Source organism: Panthera pardus, unplaced genomic scaffold, assembly GCF_024362965.1.
Source record: "Panthera pardus isolate Hobbes unplaced genomic scaffold, ASM2436296v1 HiC_scaffold_10, whole genome shotgun sequence".
NCBI lineage: Eukaryota > Metazoa > Chordata > Mammalia > Carnivora > Felidae > Panthera > Panthera pardus.
Window position 1 is genome coordinate 72532302 of NW_026526655.1, and position 26782 is coordinate 72559083.

Here is a 26782-nt window from a genome sequence, read left to right on the forward strand (position 1 = left end):
GTGTCTGAGGAGCTCATAAATGAGAAATAAAATACTTAAACACACAAAGTACAATTTTTCAAGAGTGATAATTTTCTTTTAAAAATAAATGTCCCTGAAAAAAAAAGGAAATCTTGGTAAATACTGGCTCCTTTATTTATTTTTTTAATGTTTATTTACTTTTGAGAGAGAGAGAGAGAGAGAGAGAGAGAGAGACAGTGTACCAGCAAGAGAGGGGCAGAGAGGAGACACAGCATCCAAAGCAGGATCCAAGCTCTGAACTGTCAGCACAGAGCCTGACATAGGGCTCAAACCTGCGGACTGTGAGATCATAACCTGAGCTGACATCAACCACTTAACCAACTGAGCCACCCAGGCGTCCAATAGTGGCTCCTTTAGATTAGTGTCTTCGTTATTGTTACTCACCAAGGGTAGGCGTTCAAGAAGTGGACATGATTGGAAAAGGGCAATTGGTCTGGGTAACTATTGTTACTATAAATTTGTGGATCCTTTGTTTTGTGAATGAATCTTGCACTGACAGTACCCTGGGTTGGGTATATCTACAATCAACCAGTATCATTTTTCACTTTAAATATAATAACATTTTCCTTACCCTCTGCTGTCACACAACAAGTATACGCAACATACTTTAAACTAGGCTTTAAACCTGAACACTATCCACTTTAGTTTTTTTTTTTTTTTTTTTTCAACGTTTATTTATTTTTGGGACAGAGAGAGACAGAGCATGAACCGGGGAGGGACAGAGAGGGAGACACAGAATCGGAAACAGGATCCAGGCTCTGAGCCATCAGCCCAGAGCCTGACGCGGGGCTCGAACTCACGGACCGTGAGATCGTGACCTGGCTGAAGTCGACGCTTAACCGACTGCGCCACCCAGGCGCCCCTCTCCACTTTAGTTTTGATGGCTCTGTAAATTATATGTGGCTTCCCCACATATTTAGATTTAGCTTATCACTCAAGGAGTAACCAACCAAGAATAACTGAGTAATAGAAACACAGAAAACACAGAAAATAGTCATCAGTTTGAAATATGTAAAGAATAATTCAATATTTATTTAGTTGTTAACAGTAGTGAAAATTGAACAGTGAAAATTTATCTATGGGTACACGTTGAACTCATAACTAACTTACTGTAAATGCAAGGTGATTGTTTTTTCTTGTTTCAACCCCCAAACGAAATTTGTTAAAATCATCAATTTAATCAAAATTATGAGGATCTAATCTGTCCTTGGTACCTTATGCACCCCCTCTGTGTTCCTTCTCTTTTCCATCACCTCCAACCTCATCCCCTTTCAAGAAATTTAAAGTCCTATTCATTTAGCCACCCCGTAAACACATTCTCAACCAGGAAATCTGGTATCAATCATTTACTCCTCCTGTAAATTTTATTTGTGGGCTCCCTCTCTTCAAGGTTATTTGTATCTTAAATATGTCCATTTGAGAAATGAAGGAAGTTTGTGTTCTGTTAAAAGAATTTCATGCCGGGGCGCCTGGGTGGCGCAGTCGGTTAAGCGTCCGACTTCAGCCAGGTCACGATCTCGCGGTCCGTGAGTTCGAGCCCCGCGTCAGGCTCTGGGCTGATGGCTCGGAGCCTGGAGCCTGTTTCCGATTCTGTGTCTCCCTCTCTCTCTGCCCCTCCCCCGTTCATGCTCTGTCTCTCTCTGTCCCAAAAATAAAAAAAATAAAAATAAAAAAAAAACGTTGAAAAAAAAAAAAGAATTTCATGCCAACAAGGAGACAGAGTAAGTATTTTTAAGAGAATCAAAATTTCCCTTCCATAGGATTATGACTCATAAAAAAAAAAATACAACACTAGGAAACTAATAGAGCCTTATCTACTAGGAACTTGGCTCTAGTGAGAGATCTCCCAAACCTGAGAGGGCTACACTACTATACCTTAAAGAAAAAAAAAGTTAAGCCTCAACTGTATACAATTGAGGTAATTTCTCTCTCGATTCATGTCACATTCTTCACATTGTTCTTGCAAAGACTTTCTTTTATTTTTCTAGTTCTTCATTCAGCAACTCTTCGATTTCCTTCCCCCCACATACAAATACTTTGACGTGTCTTTCCAATTAGCCTTTTATATATTTATTTAGCAACATGTGTATCTTTACAAATATACAGTGTGCAAAACAGTGTTTTTTTTTTTTAACTTTATCAGTTGCATTATGCTATAAATTTGTTTTTCTTTCGAGTTTCAAAAAGTAATGTGTACATCTAGTTCACTACTTTTGATTGCTGCAAGGTATTCCGTCACAGGCTCATACCATACTTGGTTTCAAATTTTCTGAGAATGAAAATCTAATATTGCAGTGAATATTGTCATACATATCTTCTATGGGCCTATGTGTGGAAGCCGGTTTCCAGGATGTTTCCAAATGATCTCCACTTTCTGGTATTCATGCTCTTGTATAATCCTTTCCCACATTGTATCAAGGTTAGCCTGGATGACCAACATAATATGGCAGAGTGATGGCCTGTGCATTCCCAGACTAGGTCATAAAATACATTGCTGCTTCCACCTTGTTTTCTTGGATCACTTGCTCTGGGTAAGCCCAACTATTGTGTTATGAGGATACCCATCTGGAACAGCCAATAGCTAGCACCAGCTTGCAAGCCAAATGACTGCAGCATCTTAGAAGTGGCTCCTACAGCCCGAGTTAAACTTTCAAATGACTGGAGCCCCAGCCAACATCTGGACTACAGTTTCATTAAAGACCCTGAGCCAAAACTACCCAACCAAGCTACTTCTGAGTTGTTGCTTTTTTTTAATTAAAGGATAGTTTACATATTAGCGTCAATTGTACATCATAGTGATTTATTTTGTATATACTATGAATTGATCTCCATGAGAAATGTAGTTACTGTCTACCACCATATGAAGTTATTACAATATTATTGACTCTGTTCCTATGCTGTACATTATATCCCCATGACTTTATTTTATAGCTGGAAGTTTGTACCTCTTGATTCCCCTGCCTATTGCAGCCCCCTTCAAACCCTTCCTCTTCTGGTAACGGTGTGTTTCCTGTATCTATGAATCTGTTTTGCGTGTTTTGTTTCTCCACATATAAGTGAAATCATATGGTATTTGTCTTTGTCTGACTTATTTCATTTACCATAATACCCTCTAGGTTCATCTATGTTGTCACAAATGGCAAGATTTCATTCCTTTTTTGTGGCTAATACTCCGTTGTGTGTGTGTGTGTGTGTGTGTGTGTGTGTGTGTATGTACACAACGTATCTTCTTTGTCCATTCATCTGTTGACAGACATTTAGGTTGCTTCTATATCTTGGCTGTTGTTACAATGAACATAAGGGTGCATACATCTCTTCAAGTTGGTGTTTTTGTTTTCTTCAGATAAGTACCCAGAAATGGAATTGCTGGATCCTGTGGTATTGTTTTAATTTTTTGAGGAAACTCTATACTGTTTTCCATAGTGGCTGCACCAATTTATATTCCCAACAGTGTATAAGGGCTCCCTTTTCTCCACATCCTAGCCAATACTTGTTATTTTATGTCTTTTTGATAATAACCAATCTAATCAGTGTGAAGTAATATCTCATTTTGGTTTTGATTTGCATTTCCCTGATTAGTATATTGAGCACTTTTTCACATGACTATTGGCCATCTGTATGTCTCCTTTGGAAAAATTTCTATTCAAATCCTCTGCTCATTTTTTACTTGGGTTGTTTTTTGATATTACATTGTGTGAATTCTTTATATATTTTGGATATTAATCCCTTATTGGATGTATGTCTTGCAAATATCTCCTCCCATGCAGTAGGTTGCCTTTTCGTTTGTTAGTGGTTTCCTTCACTGTGCAAAAGCTTTTTAATTTGATGTAATCCCATTTGTTTATTTTTGCTTTTGTTGCCTGGAAAATGCTCCAAAAAATATTGCTAAGATTGATGTCAAACAGCTTACTGGCTATGTTTTCTTCTAAGAGTTTTATGGTTTTAGGTCTCACATTGAAGTTGTTAATCCATTTTGTAAATTTTTTTGTATATGGCATAAGATAATGGTCCAATTTCATGATTTTTCATGTAATTGTCTAGTTTTTCCAACACCATGTATCAAAGAGACTGTCTTCTCCCCATTGCATATTCTTGCCTGCCTAGTCATAGATTAATTGATCATATATGCATAGGTTTTATTTCTGGGCTCTCTATTCTATTCCATTGATGTGTTTGTTTTCATGCCAGTAGTATACTGTTTTGATTACTATAGCTTTGTATTATAGTTTGAAATCAGTAAGTGTAATGCCCTCAGCTTTGTTATTCCTTCTCAAGATTGCTTTGGCTCTTCCGGGTCTTTGTGGTTCCATACAAATTTTAGGATTGTTTGTTCCTTTTTTGTGAAAAACGCCATTGGTATTTTGATGAGGATTGTACTGAATCTGTAGATTGCTTTGGACACTATGGTCATTTTAACAATATTCTTCCAGTCTATGAGCACAGAATATCTTTCCATTTATTTGTGTCTTTAATCAATGTTTATAGTTTTTGGTGTACAAGGCTTTCACCTTGGTTAAATTTATTCCTAGGTTTTTTATTCTTTTTTATGTCATTATAAATGGGATTATTTTCTTAATTTTTGTTCAATAGCTTGTTATTAGTGTATAGAAATGGAACTGATTTCTACATGTTACTGAATTATTACAGAAACTATGAGATAATAAATACTGTTTTAAGTCACTCAGTTTTGAGTAATTTGTTACATAACAGTAGAAAACTAACTGCGATAAGAATTTCTCTAGGATCTATACAAGTTAGGTATGTGCACACTTTCCACGTTTTTGCCATATTACTCTCTGGATGATTGCACCAGTTTACACACCTACCAGCAGTGAAAGAGGACTCTTCTTCCCCATCCTCCAACAAATGTTCAATTTTTGTGTGTATTATTTTTCACTAACAATTTATTATAGATATTGAATTTGAATACCATGTTTTGAAAAGTATCAAACAATTTATCTAAATCATATTAGTAGCTTCAACTTTGTGTATGTTTGAAGTTTTTTGTTTTTTGTTTTTTTGGTTTTTTTTTTTAATGTAACTGTCATATCTAACCCTGTCTGCTTTCTAGGGATGGTAAAAACTGCACCAAATTTTATTTCAACCAAATTTTATTTTCAAGTTGATATTCAGGAGATGAAACATTTGCATTTGCTCTAGTTAGTTGGGACAGCTGATATTGCTAAAGAAAAAGCTTAGGTATATTGAACAGAAAATATTGAAAGTTCTTAGGTATTCCTGGGGCCTGTATATACCTATGAGTTAACTACAGCAAAAGTAGTGCTTGGAGGTGTGGTGGGTAAGGAGTTGGCTACATGCAGGGTTACAGGAAAAGCTAATTTGGATCCTCTGTATCTTCAGTCGAAGAGAATTTTGCACCTTAGTGTTTAAATCAAGAGAGAGGCAGTAGCAAAATTAATATGAGATCTGTTTGTAGTTTCTCTACCTTGATCATACACGTGAAAATCATTTGGGTTGTTCTCATTGGATGACTAAATAAAAGTGTTGTGGGGTATAAATTGTAGATAGTTCATTCTTGAACTTAAAAAAAAATTCTAACTTTTTAACTAAATTTTTCTAAATGTTTATTTTTGAGAGAGAGTGAGCAGGGGAGGGGCAGAGAGAGAGGGAGACAGAGGATCCAAAGTGGGCTCTGTGCTGACAGACAGCCAGATGCAGGGCTCAAACTCAGGAACCGTGAGGTCATGGCCTGTGTTGAAGTCGGAGGCTTAACTAACTGAGACACCTAGGTGCCCCAAAATTAAAAACATTTTTTTAAAAATAAGTATCAAGCTCGATTTCTAAGGGTATTCTTTTTTTTTAATTTTTTCTTTGACGTTTATTTATTTTTGAGACAGAGAGAGACAGAGCATGAATGGGGGAGGGTCAGGGAGAGGGAGACACAGAATCTGAAACAGGCTCCAGGCTGTCAGCACAGAGCCTGACTCGGGACTGGAACTCACGGACCGCGAGATCATGACCTGAGCCCAAGTTGGCCACCCAACCGACTGAGCCACCCAGGCGCTCCCATTTCTAAGGGTATTCTTATGCTCCCAGAACAGATTCCTTACCATCCCCTTTAATTAAAAAAAAAAAAAAAAAAAAGAGCCCTAATAATCATGGTAGTGGATATCAAAGAATATGGTGAATATTGAGGGGGAATTCAGTAGCAAATGATAGAGGACTAAGGCTTAGAGCCCTTTGGGAATAAATCTTGGGCTCTGAAGTGAAAGGAAAGCTCAATGAGTTCATTAGATTACCAAAGGTTAGTGAGACACTTACATGAGGTAGGTTTGTATGGGAGACAGTGTGATGCCTTGAGAAGCTATCTATATACGTATTCTAGTGACTCCTCCAATTGTCAAAACATGTTTACAATTTCTTTTTTAATATTGCTTTCAGCATTTGTGATACGCTTTTCTGAATATTTTCGTTGTAGCAAAGCTCAATTCTTTTGAATATAGAAGTGACTTTTTAAAAATAGGTTCTATTCAGCTATTAAAAACTATCACATAGATCTATATCAATATTGGTAAATGTAAAAGGTGATTATACTATAGAATGTATAGTAATTCTGTTAAAATATATTTAATGCACTTAGTGTGGGGAAAATTCTGAAGGGATGTATAAAAATGTTCACAGTGGTTTCTTCTCTGGTTGGTAGAATCTAAGAAGACTAACATCTCTGTCATCTTCCTTATCCGTATATCATAATTATCTTTGCAACAAATGTGCATTATTTTCATTTTCACATTTAAAAAGACACAACCAAGTATGGTAGATTTAGGTGGTAAATACAATGTGAATATACTGAGTAATACCATTTCAGGATTAAAGATCGAAGCATAACATAATTGAGATGTGACTTTCACATCTATTCTCTTAAGTTAAATACATTTCTATTGTATAGATATTTTCCATGTGGAAGACACTTTAACTGTATTCATTAGCTGTCTCCTTATTTCCTTCCAGCATCCACTCTTGTAGATATTGGTTGGTCATGTGCTTCAGGGGAAAGTGGGCCCTTTATCAGCCCCAGGAATGTAAATCTTAATTAGTACACCAAAGTGGCAAGTACACACCTCTTGAAAGTGCTTCACAAATGGGCAAGTGATACAATTCTGGGCAGATGAGAGAAAGTCTACTGGGGGACTTCTGGAGAATTTTCCAGAGGAGTACTGTCCATAAGGGTCATCGTGTCCATCACATTTTCTTCTTATGTAATAAAAAAACATGAATCTGAAACCAAAAATGTGGTGTTTTTTTCAAAAATGCATTTTTAACATCTTGAATTCTCTTAAAGAGCATTAATAAAAAGACATTAGAAAATAAAGAACTGAGAAAATGACACAGGAGAAATAAGAACAGTTTTTAATTAAATTATGGTACTTAGAATTTAAAAATCCATAAACAAGAAAAATACTTCTTGTACTAAAGAAGAGGAAAGGGCAAAGTGAAACAACCCTAATACATTCCTGAGTAGTTACTGTGGAACTGGGTAATTTCCCAAGCTCATCTCTCAGCTGGTCCAAACTTCAAGCTAATTTAGGACCCATTCCTATGCCCACCTGTTCTAATCACTCCAGCTCCTAGCATGTCTCCCTCCTTTGAGCTCTTGGCTACCCTCAACCATATATTTTTGTACTCACTAACTGATTCACACCCATTCCATTGCCATTGCAATTGTATTTCGAGAGCATGTATTGCTAACTAATTGCAAAGTTAGTTTTTCTTTATATCATTTTAAAAGTTCTTCTATATTCCTTAAGTAGCATTATTACAAGGAACAACTAGAAAATAAAGATAAAATAGGATTATTGCTCACAGTTACATAAGTAAAGAAAAATGCATAAAATTTGAATCTTTAAGATTCTAAGTTGAAGTTCCAACTATTTTGAGACTCTATCTGTCCTGTGAGAGAAAATAACCAGTCACTTATGTGATCAATGATCTCTATGAATTCTTACAATGTTTCTCTAGACTATTGGCAAGATACTTTAATATCTCACAAAAGTGCAAACTCATAGACTAGAGAACAGCTACAGCAAGGCTTCCCTCTCTGAACTTGCCTTTCCCTGCAGCTAACCATATTGGCCTCAAGGTCTCTGTGCTGTACTACTGTCATGTGTAGGCAGGGGGTTGTTTTACATATTTTACTTACAGAATATTATAACCAATTTGCTCATCAAATTAGTGAAGATTAAATATTACTCAAGTCTGTCAAGAGTGTGGAGAAACACACACAACCACATGTTGCCTAAAGTGCAAACCATACAGCCCCCCTGAAAAGCAATATGGCAGTATCTATTAGGAATTTTTACACCCTTATGCCCAGGAATTCTATTTCTATTTAACAATTTCCTTAGTAAATGTCCGTGAATGTGGATAAAGATTTATGTACAAAGCCGTCTAATCCAGTACTGTTTATAATCACAAAAATACTGAAACAGGGAAAATGTTAAATAAATTGTTGCTGGAAATGTGAACTATTATACAGAATAATAAGCTACTGGAGAAATTTTAGGCATGGAAAATACTCAGGATATAAGTTTAAGTTTAAAAAGGAAGTTTGCAGGACTTTGTAAAATTATTGATATTTATATGAATGAAAGACTGAAAGGAAATATTATCTCTGGGCTTTTTCTTTTCTTTTTTTGAAGTGTTGTTGACACACAACATATTAGTTTCAGGTGTACAACAGTGATTCAACGTTTATATACATCATGAAGTGATCACCATAAATCTAGCTACCATCTATCACCATACAAAGCTGTCACATTTTTACCTATATTCCCGATGCTTTACATTGTATCCCTGTGTCTTATTTTATAACTAGAAGTTGTATCTTTTAATCCCCTTCCTCTATTTTGCCCATCTCCCACCTTCCCCCACTCTCTGGCAACCAACAGCTTGTTTTCTGTACCTGTGATTTGGTTTCTCTTTTGTTTCTTGGATTTCACATATAAGTGAAATCATATGGTATATGTCTTTCCCTCTCTGACTTCTTTCACTTAGAATACCCTTTGAGTGGGTAATCTTTGAGTGATGCAATTATTAGCTATTTTTCTTATTTATATTTCCTTCGTTTCCTACAAAGAGCTCTATTATTCATACAGTCACAAAGTTGTTTTTAGAAACATACTGTTTTGGCAATACTTTGGCATGTAATTAGGTGTCCAAAATCTCAGTCATGATGCACCCCTTATTTAAAAAATCACAGGAGCATCTCAAAATCATGAATTTTGATTGCCCCTTTTCTGTTTGTCTTTCTCATTACAAATAATTTCCAGCGACCTCAATTTCATCTTTAAAATGAGCATTTTAGGGGGGACTCGGTGGCTCAGTCGGTTAAGCGTCCGACTTCGCTCAGGTCATGATCTCACGGTCCGCGAGTTCGAGCCCTGCATCGGGCTCTGTGCTGACAGCTCAGAGCCTGGAGCCTGTTTCAGATTCTGTGTCTCCCTCTTTCTCTGACCCTCCCCTGTTCATACTCTCGCTCACTGTCTCTCTCTCTCTCTGTCTCAAAAATAAATAAACGTTAAAAGAATTTTTAAAAAAATAAAATGAGCATCTTAGGTGCTAGGTCAAATATATGACTTTGGTTTCCTCATTTTCTTTTTATAATGTTCCCTCATTAAACTCTAAAGTTGCATGGATTAAAAATAAAAGCTATCTCCTGATGGCTGATTTTATAAAACAATTCTTAAAGTAGACTGTATTATAGAATACCTCTCTCACATAACTGCAAACTAGGTATGCTTTTATTTTTATTTTTTAATTTTATTTTTTAAAATTTACATCCAAATTATTAGCATATAGTGCAACAACGATTTCAGGAGTAGATTCCTTAGTGCCCCTTACCCATTTAGCCCATCCCCCCTCCCACGCCTCCAGTAACCCTCAGTTTGTTCTCCATATTTAAGAATCTCTTCTGTTTTGTCCTCCTCCCTGTTTTTATATTATTTTTGTTTCCCTTCCCTTATGTTTATCTGTTTTGTCTCTTAAAGTCCTCATATGAGTGAAGTCATATGATTTGTCTTTCTCTGACTAATTTCACTTAGCATAATACCCTCTAGTTCCATCCACGTAGTTGCAAATGGCAAGATTTCATTCTTTTTGATTGCCGAGTAATACTCCATTGTATATATATACACCACATCTTCTTTATCCAGTCATCCATCGATGGACATTTGGGCTCTTTCCATACTTTGGCTATTGTTGATAGTACTGCTATAAACATGGGTGGATAAATGCCTAGTAGTGCAACTGCTGGGTCTAGGGTACTTCTATTTTTAGTTTTTTGAGGAACCTCCATACTGTTCTCCAGAGTGGCTGCACCAGCTTGCATTCCCATGGATATGCTTTTAATTTAAAAACAAAACAAAAAAGTCTGATCAACAGAAAACAAAAGACTTCTCTTAAAAGCTATGTTTTGTAGTATTACTTCAATGATTTACCAGAAGAGAAGCTTCAGTTAGGTTCTAACAGCCTCATAACTCTATTCAATATGTAACTAATCTTCCTTTTAAGGAGGATAGTCTCTGTATTATAGCAATAGCAATAGCCAGTGTAAGCTGATATAGGACTGGATAAGTACCATTACAAAAGGCAGCATGTATTTTGAAACAAGGTGTCCTGTATATGCTGCTTAGTTTGAAACTGATCTAAGTTCTAGGATTATAGTAGTTTATTTACAATGTGCCCACAGTGTCACTGGCATGAAATTATGTGTTTTGATTGATGTTACTACAATTAAGTTATATAGCAAAATTATATTTATTTGACTAAACTATATTGACTTTTTTTCTTAAAGGTTGCTAATTTGCCAATATATACTTACTAATAACTAGCAAAATCATTAGCAGCTTTCAAAGTTTCAACAGTTCACTATATTCCTTAAATATTAGTTTTAAAATCTTTACAAAGAAAATTTAAAAATAAAAGTTGTCTGTATCTTTGATTTTGCATCTGGGAGCCCTATAATGTCACGTACTTATCCTGTACTTGCACTTGGTTAACAAGCGTTAGCATGCTTAGGAACGTTTTTCTGCACAACTTTTTAATCTCAAAAGTGATTGGCAGGACGACTTTGCAGTCAATTACACGCGAAACCACGGTTCATTCGTGAGCCCAGGAGACACACTCAAAAAGGTCGGAGGAATGAACATCGGCTTCAAGGTGATACCAGGATATCCACAGGGGCCTGTCCAGTGAACAGCAGGAACAGCAGGAATCGCAGGAACCGCAGACTGCCCTGAAGAGATGTAGAAAACCTGAGCACGAAGACGATGACAGAAAACACCAAGTCATGGACCGCTGAGAGCCGAGCTAGCCTAAACAGAAAAGACAATCACGGAGGTCAGAAGAGAACAGACAATACACACGAGAAATGAGAAAGGAAGAAGCTTCAAAAACCCCGAACTGCAATAACCAGACAGTTGATACAATCCCACCTTTAAAACCATATTTCAGGCACTCGTTAGGCCTTGGGACTTCAGTTTCCTCAACTGGGAAAAAAAAAAAAAACCCTGCAAATAAAGGATCTTCCCCAAACTGAACTCATCTGGAACTGGCGCCAGAAGTAAGGGACGTCCGCAGCGAAGGGAGGGAATGCACGCATGCGCCGCGGTGAGGGGCGGGCCCGGGGGGCGGGGCCCGTTTCCATTCTCTTTGGATTTCCGCGTTTGCCAGCCCCGCCCGCCTCACCTGCATGTCACGTGGTCCGCGCCGCTCCGAGGGCACCTGAGGGCGGATTCCGCAGGTCCTGGGTCTTCCAGGTGGAAGTGGCCGCTTCCGTGGACAGGTTTAGCAGTGACAGAGGCAGGTGGGGGAGCATGGCTGGGGTCAGCCGGCGAAGCCTCCCTACTCGGGGTGTCTGAACCTCTGGTCCTCGGAATCTGGTTCCTAACGCGCGACAGGGGCCAGCCAGCACCTGGACCGGAGCAGGGCGCGGCCGTGCGACCCGGGCCGGGAGCCGGGCGGGGCCTGCGGGCGTTGCGTGGAAGCCGCAGCTGGGCCGAGTCAAAAGCCGCCTTGCGCCCCGGAAGGCCTGACTCCCCGCCGGTCAGCCGGCAGCCCTCCTTCCTGGGTGGCTCAGTCCGCTAAGGCCTGGCAGGCTCTCAGATTAGGGCACACTCTTGGTCCCTACGTGCAGGGGGAGTAAATCGCGGGCTTTATTTGGGGAGATTTGGGGCAAATCCCCGGTTTGCTTTGGATTAGATAGGGATGCGTGTGTTGACATTGGCGAGTTCACCGGCCGACTCGGGGATGGAACCTCTGGAGTGACAGCTGAGCCCTGAGTGGAGACGCCCACACCCGGAGGCAGGAAGCGGTAGGCTTGAGAGAGCTTTTCCAAACAGGCTGTTCTTTCAAGTGGTAATGTCGCTATTTGGTCTGGAACTGCAAAGGGAGCTGAGTGCCACAAGGGTGTGGAAGCCAAAGTTTATTTGCAAGATTACCTATGTGTACCTGCACAGTTGGGATTTGGGAGTTCTCCCAGAAATCACCGCCTGATCTTGCTTGTTTTCAGTGCGCTAGTACAGGTGACAATCTATCAGGACATAATGTGGTTTGCTTTTTTTTTGTTGTTTTTTGGTTTTTTGGTTTTTTTTTTAAGACTTTATTGAAGTTTATGTTTGGAAAAAAGAGGCTGAAGTTTGGGCTATGATAAATATTGGTAAAGCTATGCTCCATATGTTTGTAAAGAATTCTGTAAGTAACATTTTAACAAGGGATCATGAATTACAATCTAAGAGTATTTCAGCGCCGATTATTGTTTCATTTTGCATTATTTTTTCCCCTGCTGGATTTTTTTTTTTTTACTATTGGTAGATTTATTTTAAAATTTCTAATAACTTTATATTGTGTTCATATATGATACTTAAAGGTAAAACTCAAATGGATTTGGGAAAAAAATATGCAATAAATATTTATTTGAGCATGTTAGGTGCCTGACACTGTTTTGTGTGCTATGGATATAGAAATGAGCAAGATGGACAAGATCTCTACTCCCTTGGAATTTACATTGAGAAATAAGATCCCAAAAGCAAAGGGAAGAGAATTTCAACATGGAAAAACAACTTTATGAAGAGCTAGGACCAAATCCATTTGATCAGGGAGGCTGGAAGGAAATGAGGGCAAGGAGGAGTGGCAGGACTTGAGATCTGAGAAGCAGGCAAGAGCCAGATCATATAACATTTTATAAGCAGTGACAAAGGGCTTGGATTTCATTCTAAATTTGTAAATTTGTTCTTAAGCGCAGTCTGGCTAAGTCCTTATTACCACTCTTTCTCTTTGGTTTCCTTCTCTTGGTTTCCTTGACTTATTAAATTGTTTCTTCACCTCAAGTGTTCGATATCATTTTATTCTTTATTAAGCAAGATGGTGGACCACGAGAGCTTTCAACACTGCCAGTGAAATTTTGAATGAAACCGTTTGTTAGTTTTTATGAGTGAACTGTGCAGTTAATGCATCTTAAAGATAGAGCTTTAGCCTTGCCTCCCATCCTCTGCAAGGAGCAGCCGAAACAGTTTCTTAAGAATGGAAAATCTTTTTGAGTTGAGAGTAGCCAATCTGGAATGAGGCATCTTTGAGAAGTAATTAGTTAAGGGAAAGGCTTCAGAGGTGAAATACATACTCAAGGTTTTGGATGTTCAGTATCAAATCAGTTTGAAGTTACACAACAAGGTTCTTTTTCAAGAGTTATGGAACTTTATTGGTGTGCCGGTTGTGACTGTGATCATCATTAGAGTTTATGGTCTTATTGGCATTTTCTCTCCCAATTATTTTCATCTCAAGTATAATAGTTTGTCCTGTAAAAATATGAATGTAGGAGCCATCTCTGAGAAAACTCTTGAATTGATTTTGACTCTTTTATGTGGACTTGAGTTGTATTTATTTGATTCCGACGATGAAGTAATCTTTATTTAAAAATTGCAGGACATTTTACTTCCAATAAGAAACATGGTGAAACTAATCCACACATTAGCTGATCATGGTGATGATGTCAACTGCTGTGCATTCTCCTCTTCCCTCTTGGCCACTTGCTCTTTGGACAAAACAATTCGCCTGTACTCCCTCAGTGACTTTACTGAACTGCCCCACTCACCATTGAAGCTTCACACCTATGCTGTCCACTGCTGCTGTTTCTCCCCTTCAGGACACATTTTGGCTTCCTGTTCAACAGATGGTACCACTGTCCTATGGAATACTCAAAATGGAGAGCCTTTGGCAGTGATGGAACAGCCCAGTGGTAGCCCCGTGAGGGTTTGCCAGTTTTCCCCAGACTCCACTTGTTTGGTGTCAGGGGCAGCTGATGGAACGGTTGTTTTGTGGAATACTCAGTCATACAAGTTATATAGGTATGAACGTTTAAATCCTTTCTGCTTTAATATTTAAATTAAAATATTACAATGCTCAGTCGTACAAGTTGTATAGGTATGAATATTTAAATCCTATTAACAAGTCTACCAAAAAAATAAAAATAGAAAGCAGAATATTTTGATGACTTGAAGAAGCAGATAATTTTCAGACACCATGAGGAATAACATTTTGACTTGATTTCTGAAGGACATAAAAACAGATGTTTAAGTGGTTCTTATAGATCTGCTTGGCTCTGAGAGTTTTATATTTCCAATCTTTCTCTTGTAAAATAAGGATTAATCTGTTAGACTTTTATGGATTTTGACTTTAAGAGCTAGACGAAGAAAATGGTCTTTTGAATAAGGTTCAGTAATTTTAGGCTTTAGTTTTGTCACTCATGACCCAGGTGTTCTCAATAATAGACCAATGGTAGGTAAGTCTCACCTAAAGAGACACAGCTATTTTCCTGACTAGGATTCTTGCTGGGTGAATAATCAACCCCAACCCCAGATAAAAGAACCTTGTGATTAGTGTAGTGTAGTGTTACATTTAAAAAACAAGCAAACGAAAAACAACTGAAAACTCCTTTTAGATAAAAATACATCAATTATGTTACACTGGTAATGTTCTGTTGCAACTTGCCAACATGAAAGCTATGTATTTTTATGTACATTGTGGTGAAATACAGATAACAAAAAGTTTACCCTTTGAGTATTTTTTTCTTTCTTTTTTAAAAACATTTATTTTGACAGAGAGAGGGAGAGAGCTTGCATGCACTAGCTAGGGAGGAGCAGAGAGACAGACAGACAGACAGAATGCCAAGCAGACTCCATGCTGTCAGCACAGAGCCAAAATCAAGTCACACAGATGTTTACCCGACTGAGCCACCCATAAACTTTTCAATATTACCAAGTAAAATAGCCCAGTATACTTTCTCCTCCCTGCCCCCCAGCATCATTCAGAGCACATGCCAGCTGGTAAACAACTGTTGCTCATTAGATTTAGGTCTTTTGACTGAACAAGGTCATGTGTTTTAAACAGTGTTAATGAATAGTTTAAAGAGAATGCGCAGGAGGAATGACATCTTTTTTTATTTTTTATTTTTTTATTTATTTTTTCAATATATGAAATTTATTGTCAAATTGGTTTCCATACAGACATCTTTTTTACATGCGTGAAATATAGAGGTCAACTAAGGAATTTTCCTTTTCACTTATCAGATGACGACTTCTGGCCCTCTGGCATTACGACCCTAATGTATGTTGTAAGATGATACACTACAGATTTAAGTGCTGGATGGGACACTGCACTAATTGTTGGGCTTTTACCAGTTTTTTTCCTAATTGAGAAAATAATATTGTCAGCACAGTGTTTCTTTTTCTTCCCAAGATAATTTTCTTTTCATAAAGAATTCATACTTGAAAATAAAAGATTTCACTGTTGCTTCTTTTAATACTAAAGTTGAAAGTACTTTTGACCCTAATAACATGTTTTTCAATAAGAATAGGTTTTTAAGAATTATGTGGCCGTGGTTGATAGTGGTGGTTGTCAGAGCTTTTTTTAAGTTTTGTAGATTTTAACCTGTTCATACAGACCTGCCATTTGGAAAAATACGAAGATACATGGACTTTGGTTTAGATCTGTATAGCTTAGGCTTGAATATGTTAGTTAAGATAACATTTAGAGCCTCTTTTTTTTAAGTGTATGATTTTTTATTTATATAGACATCTGCCCTTTCTAGTTCTCAGATAGCCATTTTTCCTGTTTTTACTATATCAAGCTGTTGTTAGAAATTGCAATATAAGGTAAAAGATACTCTGAAGTGAAAACCTTCCCCTTCTTCTTCTTTTTATTTATTTATTTTTTTGCTTTTATTTCAGGTGCGGTAGTGTTAAGGATGGCTCCTTGGTGGCCTGTGCATTTTCTCCTGATGGAAACCTCTTTGTCACTGGCTCCTCGTGTGGAGATTTAACAGTGTGGGATGATAAAATGAGGTGTTTGCATAGTGAAAAAGCACATGATCTTGGAATTACCTGCTGTGATTTTTCTTCACAGCCAGTTTCTGGTTAGTTATTTTACTCTTTTAAGCACTAGTGGTTCCTATTTGTAATTTGTATATGACTTCTGGTTCTTTATTCATTTTCATTTCACCTTTAGTAAAATGAGAAGCCTCTTTAATTCATTCCTTTTAAGGAAATCATTCTCCTTTCTCTTGATCAAAATGAAATCACAAAGAACATGATAGGGGAAAATCAGGTTCTTGAATATATGTTGGGGATGACTCAGCTTTGTACAGTACATCTGGATTCCTTGGATATGGTAATTTAGAGGACTTGACCCTATTTTAAAATACAGTATGTTAATATTCAAAGAGAAATGTGAAGTTAAAAAAAAAATTGGAAACAGAAGCTAAATTTTCAAAAGTTTACTAATTTAATCTTTGAAGCAAAAGCTAAATTTATGACATGTTTGACAACACAATTAGCTTTTAGAAGAAGTACAGACTCCTGAATATAGATAGACTCTTGGTTTTAAATAGATAGCAGTGAGTTGGGAAGCTTTCTTCTTCTGTTTCATCCCCTGTGTTAGGATGGGAGTTCTGCCTTTGTTGCTTCCAGTCTTGTTACACCACCAGTGCTGTCCTATTAGCAGTATAACGGGAGCTACGTTTGTAAATTTAAAATTTTTTAGTAGTAGGTGACATTAATTTTAATGATATATTTTAATTGTATTCAATATATATTAAATATTTCAGTAATCGATAGTAACAATAAGATATTTTACTACTTTTTGGTGCTAGGCTTTTGTAATCTGGTGTGTGTATTATGTCACATTTCAATTTATACTAGCCACATTTTAGGCATTCAGTAGCCACATGTGGCTAGTGACTACCTTTATTGCACAGCCCAGGGCCAGGAGGTGGGTAGGATCATTTTGGCACTTCCCTATTTCAAACCTATCAGTGAATGGTTAAAATAAGTTTAAGGTAAGAGAAAATGCCAAATCCAAAACATAAAGCCTGACACACTCTGTTTCCCTGCCTCTTAAAGCACACTTGGCCTCATGCATTCTCTTGCCACACTGGCCTCCTTTCATTCCTTGAATGTTTGTAAGATTTTTCCAAGAGTTTTACATGTGAACCCTTCACCTGGTTACTCTTAGATATCCTTTAGATTTCAGGTAAAAATCACTTCAGATGAACCTCCCCTGTGCTTACCCATTTAATTGTATCTTAATACATATCCGTGCCCAAACTTCCTTTGATGAAGCTACATGTGTGATGATGTTGGGTGGAACTTATGTAAAATTGAGTTGATTTCAATATTTACATTACCAACAGGTATTTAGGAGCTTACCTAGTGTGTATGTAATTATACACTGAAATTATCTCACTAAATATTAAAAACTAATGGATTTTTTATGACACCAAATTTACTGATTACTTTCCCTAATTTGTATAATTTCCACCAAATAAAATAGACCGAGTTAATGTTATTTTGGATTCATATAATTCCAGCATTTGTCTTGATTAAATCAAATGCGGGGAAAAAATCTCATTATTTCATGTGAATTCTAGACTAAGCTTTTAAGAAATGGGTATGTTCTTGGGGTGCCTGGGTGGCTCAGTCAGTTAGGTATCCGACTTCAGCTGCGGTCATGATCTCAGGGTTCGTGAGTTCGAGCCCTGCATCGGGTTCTGTGCTGACTGCTCAGAGCCTGGAGCCTGCTTTGGATTCTGTCCCTCCCCTACTCACACTCTGTCTCCCTCCATCTCTCAAAAATGAATAAATGTTAAAAAAAAAAAAAAAAAAAATTAAAAAAAAAAAAAGAAATGGGTATGTTCTTTAAAAAAAAGTTAAGTTGTAAATAATTAAACATTTAACACTCATAACTTTTCTTCCTAATTTTTCCCATCAGTGCTAGCTCATAGACTCTAAAATTGGGCTGGAAAATTTTCTAGGCTTAGTGGCTCAATATTGGCCCATGGAACCTTGAGTTACCTTAATGGAAGAAGGTAAATAAAAAAAGGTATTTTGTTGAAGCAACTTCAGGGGTTAGAGTCCTAATCTTCTGAAGTACCTTGTTGAAAATAAATTCTTATACCAATAGAATGAAATGTTGGTTAAAGTTAATATCTCTTGTGAATATGGTTTAAATGAATAGAATTAACATCTCGATATAGGAAGTTGAAAATTTTTTGGTTTAAATGTTTGATCAATTCTTGTGTATTTATTTTTAACAAATTTTACGTTTTTAGATGGAGAGCAAGGTCTTCAGTATTTTCGATTGGCATCATGTGGTCAGGATTGCCAGATCAAAATTTGGGTTGTTTCTTTTACCCATATCTTAGGTATGTATTAATTAGTAGTTCTCTAAAATTATTTGTAGTCAAGATAGAATTTCTATATGAATGATTCTTTTTACTTAAGGAATTCTGGATATCTAGAAGTGATTATAAAAATATGCTTTAATAAATTTTAATCAGAGAAATTGCATATACATGATTTAAAAATTGGATGCTCATCACTGATGATGACCTCAACACCATCACCACACACATTTCTGCTGACCAGAGGTAACCGCTTTGCGCTTTATCTGTTTGCAATTCTTGGTGGTTTTCACAGTTTCTGTAAATATTGTTATACCACTATATTTTAAATGTATTCACTGTAGGGATTGTTATTTGATAGTGTGTGGGAGGTCGTTCCTCCCTGTATTGCACTATTCCTTCAGGTGACCCTTCAGTCAAGAAACTTACATTATTCAGTTTTGAAAAAGTGTTCCTTTAAGTTATTTCTTTAATAATTTCTTCCCCATGTCCTCTCTTTTAATAACTCTCATCAATAGAACGTTGGACCTCCTAATTTCATTCCCTATGGAATTTTTTATTCCATCATATTTTCAATTTCTATTAGCTCATATTATTTTCTGTTTCTTTCTCTTACTGTTTTTATTTTATGAAAGCAAGATCATCTTAAAACTCTCAGGGTATTAATTAGAGGCTTTTTGTTTTGTTGTTCCCTTCGGTTTCCTGATTATCTTTGTTTGCTCTTGGGCCTTTTGTTTGTTTATTCTGATCTTTCTCTTTCATATGGTTACCTTCTTCAAATGTCTGGTGATCCTTGTTTTCCATTTACATTTAATAACTAGGCAAAAATAAGATATTTAGAGGGTCTATGCACACAGTGGTTTGTTGTTGCTGGCTTCCCTTTCGATTAAAGGGGTGGGTTGTTGGCCCTTACTGAGGAGGATTTAGGGGCTTAGGGAATTGCCCTGGAGCTGCCAGGGAGCTCCCCAGAAAGCTGTTATTTTCCCTAGAAATATTTTGCTCAGAAAGCAGTATCAGGCTTTCGTTCAGTATGCTATGGGTGGGACCAGGGAGGAATTAAAGGTAGACACTGTTTCATAAACAGGCTTTTCACTAACTTTTTTGTTTTCAGGTCGATGTCTGTGTCATTCTGACTTTCCTTTTCATTAGCTTTTGATAGTCCTAAGTCTTTTGGGGTATTCTTGGACATAGCCCCTCCTTTTGCACTCTGGGCTGTTACTTTTTCCTCCTCATTAGTTAATTTGCTTTCTGACTTTTCAAAATTGGTTTGAATTTTGGATTGTTGATACCTCTCTTTCTATTCTCTTCAATGATGTGATTTTATATCTTTATTAATTCTTCCACTATCATTTCAATGAGGACTCTGAAATTATATGGTCATTTGGCCATCTTGCTTCAGATGCCTAAAAATATTCTTATTTGATTATTTGTTACCTAATAAGCTTCAGTTAAATAACAAACTGCAAATATTTTTTCCTACTTGTTGAAACTTTTACCTGCTCTAATGACTTTTTGTTTAATTAAATGCTTGTTATAAGAGCCATTAACACTTCAAAAAAGTTTTCATTGGGTCTGAGAAAATTAATAGATTTCACTTATTTCCTTATCTCAGGTCAACTTCCTAATAATTTTTATAGCTTGTCACTAAAATGTATTGAATTCCCTGGGTTTACCTTTAAAATAGTTGTGCTATTCCTTTTCAGTAATTATAGAAGGTATGAAAAGGATTTAGTGTTCCCATACTTTGTAGGAGTATTATATATTAGAATTATAAGATGGATAAATTACCATTGATTATTTTTATTTGTGGAATGAGAAAATATTTTTTTAATATCATATTTTGAAAACTGATCTTTGTTTAGGCATTTGAGCAATTTGATTCCTTTTTAGGCATTTGGGCAATTGTGTGTGTGTATATATACATACGTATGTGTGTATGTATTTTTTTTTTTTTTAACATATATATACTTTATAAGTAGGCTCCATGCCCAGCATGGGGCTCAAACTCATGACCCCAAGATCAAGAGTTACATTCTCCACTGACTGAGCCAGCCAGGAACCCCAATATGTATATTTTTTATATTTTTTAAAATTAGATGCCAAGATTGTCTTATACTGTATTTTAAAATTTTGTATTAGTTTACAATTTCATATTTTTATGTATTTTATAGAGTTTAATATTAAAAATTTTTTTTTAATTTTTTTTTTTAAACGTTTATTTATTTTTGAGACAGAGAGAGAGCATGAACGGGGGAGGAGCAGAGAGAGGGAGACATAGAATCGGAAGCAGGCTCCAGGCTCTGAGCCATTGGCCCAGAGCCCGACGCGGGGCTCGAACTCACGGAGTGTGAGATCGTGACCTGAGCTGAAGTGAGACGCTTAACCGACTGAGCCACCCAGGCGCCCCAACATTAAAAATTTTTAAAGCATTTGATCATTACAATCCTCTGCACCTTTGCTGAGTGCACCATTTACTTTATCCATTACTGAACTTCTGAAACCACTTAATCACACTGCATTCCAGTACCTGAGTTGCAGGGGGAGTTTTTTTCATTTTTGTATTGTTTAGGCACTTAAAGATTTATTAAGTTTATTATTTAATATTTATTTAATTCATTATTTATTTAATTATTTTTAATTTTTTTATTAAAATGAATAAGTGAAATTGTTTTGACTTAAAGATAAATTCTAAGCACAGTCAGCTTGCTAATTTTTCTCACCTTGTTATTTGCAGGTTTTGAATTAAAATATAAAAGTACACTGAGTGGGCACTGTGCTCCTGTTCTGGCTTGTGCTTTTTCTCATAATGGGCAGATGCTAGTCTCGGGGTAAGCTTTTTAGTTTAATTTCCTTACACCATTTTCATATGAAATAGGACATACATAAAAGTACATAAAACATAAGAGAAGAGCTCAATAAAGTTATACAGACCTGTGTAACCACTACTCAGGTCAAGAAATAGAACATCACTGGTTCTGCTCTGAAAATCCTCCCCTTCCAGGTACCCCTGTAGGGTGACAGCACCTCAAGTCATATACAATATTGCTTTTTTCTTTTAAACTGATTTAAAACAAATCATGCAATGTGTATTGTTTTGTGTCTGGCTTTCCTTAGTCAACGTGATGTTTATGACATTCATATTAACGCATACAGCTGTGGTTTGTTGATTTTCATTGTTTATATTATATATATTATACATATATATAATATGAATATATGATTATATATATATATACATATATATATATAATATATATATATATATGCTCTCTGTATTTCAGTATATGAGCCACTTATTGGTTATATATGTTACAAATATCTTTTCCCTTCTGTGGATTTGCCTATTCACAGTTTATAATTTTAGTGTACTTAGTTTTTTATGTTCTGAGTCATAAAGGTATTTTCCCATATTATCTTCTAAAACCTTCATTATTTTTCTTTTCTCAAATGTGATATGTGGGCATCATGTACAATAGGAATCCAATATTATTTCTTTCCATGTGGATAGCCAGTTGTCCAAGTACTATGCATCGAAAATACCGTCTTTTCTCCATGTTGTTCTGCTACCTTGTGAGAAACCACTGACCATGTGTGTGTGGATCTGGTTCTCAGCCTGCTTTTTTTGTTCTAAATAATAAACTTACTATTTTTTTCTGTTTATCTATCCCTTCTCTAAAACCATTCTGTCTTTCCAAGGCTTTGTATCTTAGCTATTCCTGAATTTTGACACTTCCATATAAATTTTAGATTTAGCTGGTCATAGTGCCTCTAGTTACTCTCTGTACAGCCACAGACCTGTTTGGATTTTGATTGTGGTTGTAATGAGTCTGACAAAAGCAGAGATAATTGACCTCTTTACGATATTGAGTCTTCTAATCCATGAATGTGTTATGTTTCTCCATTTATTTTTGTTTTGATTTCTCTCAATAATTGTCTTCTATGTAGAAGTCTTCCTCCTCTTTTATTAGATTTATTTCTAAGCACTTAATTTTTTTGTTGCTATTATAAAAGAGATAGCAAATGTAAGGAAGTAAATATGGGAAAACCAGAGATTTACCTGTAAAGATCTTAAATTTTGTGTTTTTGATAACAAAAATCAATCATATCACATTAATAATGATGATTTTTGTTTCTTCCTTTCTAATCATTGTACCTTTGATATCATCTATGTGCTGCTGAACTGGCTGACACTACCAAGATAATGGAAACAGTGATAACAGCCATCCTTTGATTCCTTTTTGCAAAGGGAAAGCTTTCATTATTAAGTATGATCATATAGGTTTTGGGGAGATAAACTTTATTAGCCCCTCTGTGCCTTCTAGCTTATGAGTTTCTTTTTTTTAATCACGAAGAGGTATTCTGATTTTACCTGTATCTTTTGAAATAATCATATGATTTTTCTTTTATTCTGTTAGGTGGTAAATTATATTGGCTTTTCAAATGTTAAACCAACCTTGCTTTGTTGGAATAAAAACAGTTTACTCAGGACTTGTATTTTTGTGTATTGCAGTAGAGAAGTCTGATTCTAATTGTTACTTCTTTGTAATTTGTATTTTTTTCACTGGCTGCTCACAAAAATGTTCTCTCTGGTTTTTTGCACTTACTTTGTATTTAGATTTGGATTTCTTTTTATTTAGTTTGCTTTGGAATTCACTGAGCTTGTTAAATATGTAGAGTAATAATTCATCAGTTAAGGGGAAATTCTTATTATCTCTTCAAATATTACTTCTGCCCTTTCTCTCCTCTAAATCTCGGACTCTAATTAAATGCAAAATATACCTTCTTACTATAAACTTTATATCTTTTTTCTTCTGCATTTTTCATTCTCTTATTTCTTGTGCTGTATTCTGAATAATTTCTCCTTTGCTGATGCCCTCCTTAGCTTTATCTGATATGTTACTTTAAATTGGTCCATTGATGGATCTTTAATTTTGGTTATTTTACTTTTTGGTCCTGACATTTCTATTTGGCTAGTTTTTCCAGGTCCACTATGTCACTTTTTATGATCTCTAGTTCTCTGTTGAAAATTTTAATCTTGGCTTCTATTTTCCAAAACTTTGTTCTATAAAGCAATTGGTTTGGTACACAGTGGTATGATTCAGTTACTTTATATTCTCCTATTTGTGTACTTTGGTATATTTTCTCCTTGCTGCCATTGGATTTTTGCAAACGTGCCTGTCTGATCTCACAGGTCATAGCACTGAAATACACATTCATAGCTCTTCACAGCAGCTTTTGCTCCAGCCAAGATATTTAGGCTCCTAACATTCACTTAAAATATTCTGGACTGAACCTGATAGTTCTTTTCCCATATTCTCTAATCCTTGCCAGATAAAAGCCAAATAATTAGTTATATTGCCATCATTTTAGATTGACTCTTTCATCTCAAACGATGAAAATGGCTCATCAAAAAAGCATTTATAGTAATTCTCCTTTGACCTAGGATTGAAATCAGTGGAAAGTTTAAACAAATAAAGTTGGATTTCCTTCTGTTGTTTGGGGGGGATATATCGTGCATTTCATTTTTGAGAGGTTAATTGACAAAATGATGGTATGAAATTCAGCAAGTATTTATGACTCTCTTATGTACCCAGGTCTCTGCCAATTGCAATAGGGCATGTAAAAGGAAGTATAAGACAGTGTGCCCTTAAAGACGTTTTGATTCTCTATCTTGATGTTCACGTGATAACCTAATAATATTACAAGATCTAACATGTCTTTGCTTTCTGAATCATGAAAGAAGTATTAAGTGATATTCAGTATAGTTTTTGTGTTACTATTTGTGTTATAAAAAATGGCATTTTATAGCATACTTCCTTATATATATGTGATTTATAATTAATATTTTATGTTAACTAAGATAGACCTTTTCAGTCATTCTAGATTAATGGAATTTTACATTGTTAAATACTTTTTGGCATATGTGCTCTAGGTCACATTGAGATATTTTTCTGAGTATTCTTAGTTCATTTGGATAAATATACAGGCAAGTGAATTGTTTGGAAATGTAAAGGATGGTGAAAGATAAACATTTAGTCTTTTAGGAGAATTGGGACATATGTTTTAACTATATTTCATGAATAGATAAAGAACAAGTTAATTGGTTGATGATAGATTCCATCTGCAACTAAGAATCATTGGTAAGATGGAATGGATACATCTGCTAAAGAGAGAGTAGGAAAAAAGCGAGTAGGATAAAAGATTTTTGAATACAAGTGGCTACATAGGAAAAATGAATTGACCCCAGAATGGGATTATAGGTCAGGTGTGCTAAGGAAGTTGTATAGGGGATAGATACAGGGTAACTATGTAAAAGGCATTATGGAATTTATGCAGATATGGGAGGATCGGGGAAACAGGGCATTCCAAGAGGCAGGAAATTCTTGAGTGAATTACAATGTATTATAAATGGAGAGGTGCCTGGGTGGCTCATTTGGTTGAGTGTCCAACTCTTGATTTTGGCTCAGGTCATGATCCCAGGGTTGTGGGATCTAGCCCTTGTCAGACTCTATGCTGAGTGTGGAGCCTGCTTGAGATTCTCTCTCTTTCTGCCCTTTAGCCCCTCCCCAGCTTGCTCGCTCTCTCTCTCTCTCTCTCTCTCTCTCAAAACGAAATAAATCTTAAAAAAAAAAAAAAAGTATGATAAATGTAAAAAGGAGTAATGGGAATTGAGGCTGGAAAAATAGATTGTAGAGATGAAAGAGAACTAGGATGTTGTTATAACTTTGTATGGATTTAGGAAAACAGTTGAAACTTTGAAAGCATTTCTAATAAGCATCTCCTAGCTATAGGAGAGATGGGTGTTAAAGGTTAAAGAAATTAAACTATGATTTAGGTCAATGGTTCTCATACATTTTGGTTTTAGGATTCTTTGACATTCTTAAAAGTTATTGACCTCAAAGAGCTTTTGCTTATATGGATGATATATATCATATATATGCTATATATATGATATCTATATATGATATCTATATATGATCTATATATGATATATATGTATATATTACATGTATATGTGTGTGTAATATATATATTACATGTATGTGTGTGTATATATGTGATATATATATTACATATATATACATACATATATGTATATTGCTATTTACCAAAAATAAAACTGAGAAAATTCTAAAATATTTTTAATTCATTAAAAATATATACTCATTGCATGTTAAGATTTTTTTTCTTAGGAAAAATAAAAAGAGTGGCATTGTTTTACATTATTTAAAATCTCTTCAATATCTGGGCTAGCAGAAGATACATGGGTTCTCATGTCTGCTTCACATATTTCATTAGTTCTCAGAGCTATGATGGCATCACCCACGATGGAACAAAATACGTAGGAATTTATTCCATCTTTCTCTGCATCTCTCTTCTAATAATTTTCCTCTAGGCCTTTGGCAGAATTTGTCTTTTGTTCTACCCTACTTCTCTTGATCAACCAGATAAAACAAACATATAGCTTTTGTTCAGGCAGGAAAGATCAGTCTTCCTAATTCAAATAGGGCTGCCACTTTCCATAAATTCTCAGTTCTAGTAGGTAGGATTCCTTGGAAACCAGTTTTAAAATGCTCATTGTTGTTAGAGTTCAATAGATAAAACCCTCTTTTCTTCTTTTAAAAAAATTTTTTTTTAATTTTTTTTTTTTTAACGTTTATTTATTTTTGAGACAGAGAGAGACAGAGCATGAACGGGGGAGGGTCAGAGAGAGGGAGACACAGAATCTGAAACAGGCTCCAGGCTCTGAGCTGTCAGCACAGAGCCCGACGCGGGGCTCGAACTCACAGACCGCAAGATCATGACCTGAGCCAAAGTCGGCCGCTTAACCAACTGAGCCACCCAGGCGCCCTTCTTTTAAAAAATTTTTAAAATGTTTATTTTTGAGAGAGAAAGAGCATGAGCGTGGGAGGGGCAGAGGAGAGAGAGAGAGAGAGAGAGAGAGAGAGAGAGAGAGAGAGAGAAAATCATAAGCAGGCTCCGCACTGAAAGCAGAGCACCCAGTGTGGGACTCAAACTCATGAACTGTGAGATCATGACCTGAGCCAAAGTTGGATGCTTAACCTACTG

General features: G+C 36.0%; 1 protein-coding gene and 2 long non-coding RNA genes across 8 annotated transcripts in view; 2 read left to right on the top strand and 1 right to left on the bottom strand.

The window, feature by feature from the left end:
• The first annotated feature begins 889 nt into the window (after positions 1 to 889).
• LOC128778660 (uncharacterized) lies at positions 890 to 4701 on the top strand. Its single transcript, XR_008424393.1, has 2 exons — positions 890 to 1494; positions 1742 to 4701. It is a non-coding gene; the product is annotated as an uncharacterized LOC128778660 (long non-coding RNA).
• Positions 4702 to 11059: 6358 nt separating this feature from the next.
• Positions 11060 to 11613, bottom strand: LOC109271681 (uncharacterized). The gene is made up of 2 exons (XR_002082065.2): positions 11475 to 11613; positions 11060 to 11354 (listed from the first exon to the last, which is right to left on the bottom strand). It is a non-coding gene; the product is annotated as an uncharacterized LOC109271681 (long non-coding RNA).
• Positions 11614 to 11679: 66 nt separating this feature from the next.
• The window catches only part of WDSUB1 (WD repeat, sterile alpha motif and U-box domain containing 1), a 51367-nt gene continuing 36264 nt past the window's right edge, over positions 11680 to 26782 (top strand). The window contains exons 1-6 of one of the 6 annotated variants that reach the window (XM_019457261.2): positions 11767 to 11845; positions 12241 to 12352; positions 13960 to 14381; positions 16263 to 16447; positions 18641 to 18733; positions 21447 to 21540. In XM_019457261.2, coding sequence (XP_019312806.2) covers positions 13984 to 14381; positions 16263 to 16447; positions 18641 to 18733; positions 21447 to 21540 — 770 coding nt within the window. In that variant the 5' untranslated portion in view covers positions 11767 to 11845; positions 12241 to 12352; positions 13960 to 13983. Of the gene's footprint in view, positions 11846 to 12240; positions 12353 to 13959; positions 14382 to 16262; positions 16448 to 18640; positions 18734 to 21446; positions 21541 to 26782 lie in introns of those variants that run through there. The other 5 variants (XM_019457241.2, XM_019457268.2, XM_019457251.2 and 2 more) reach the window with 5 other exon arrangements.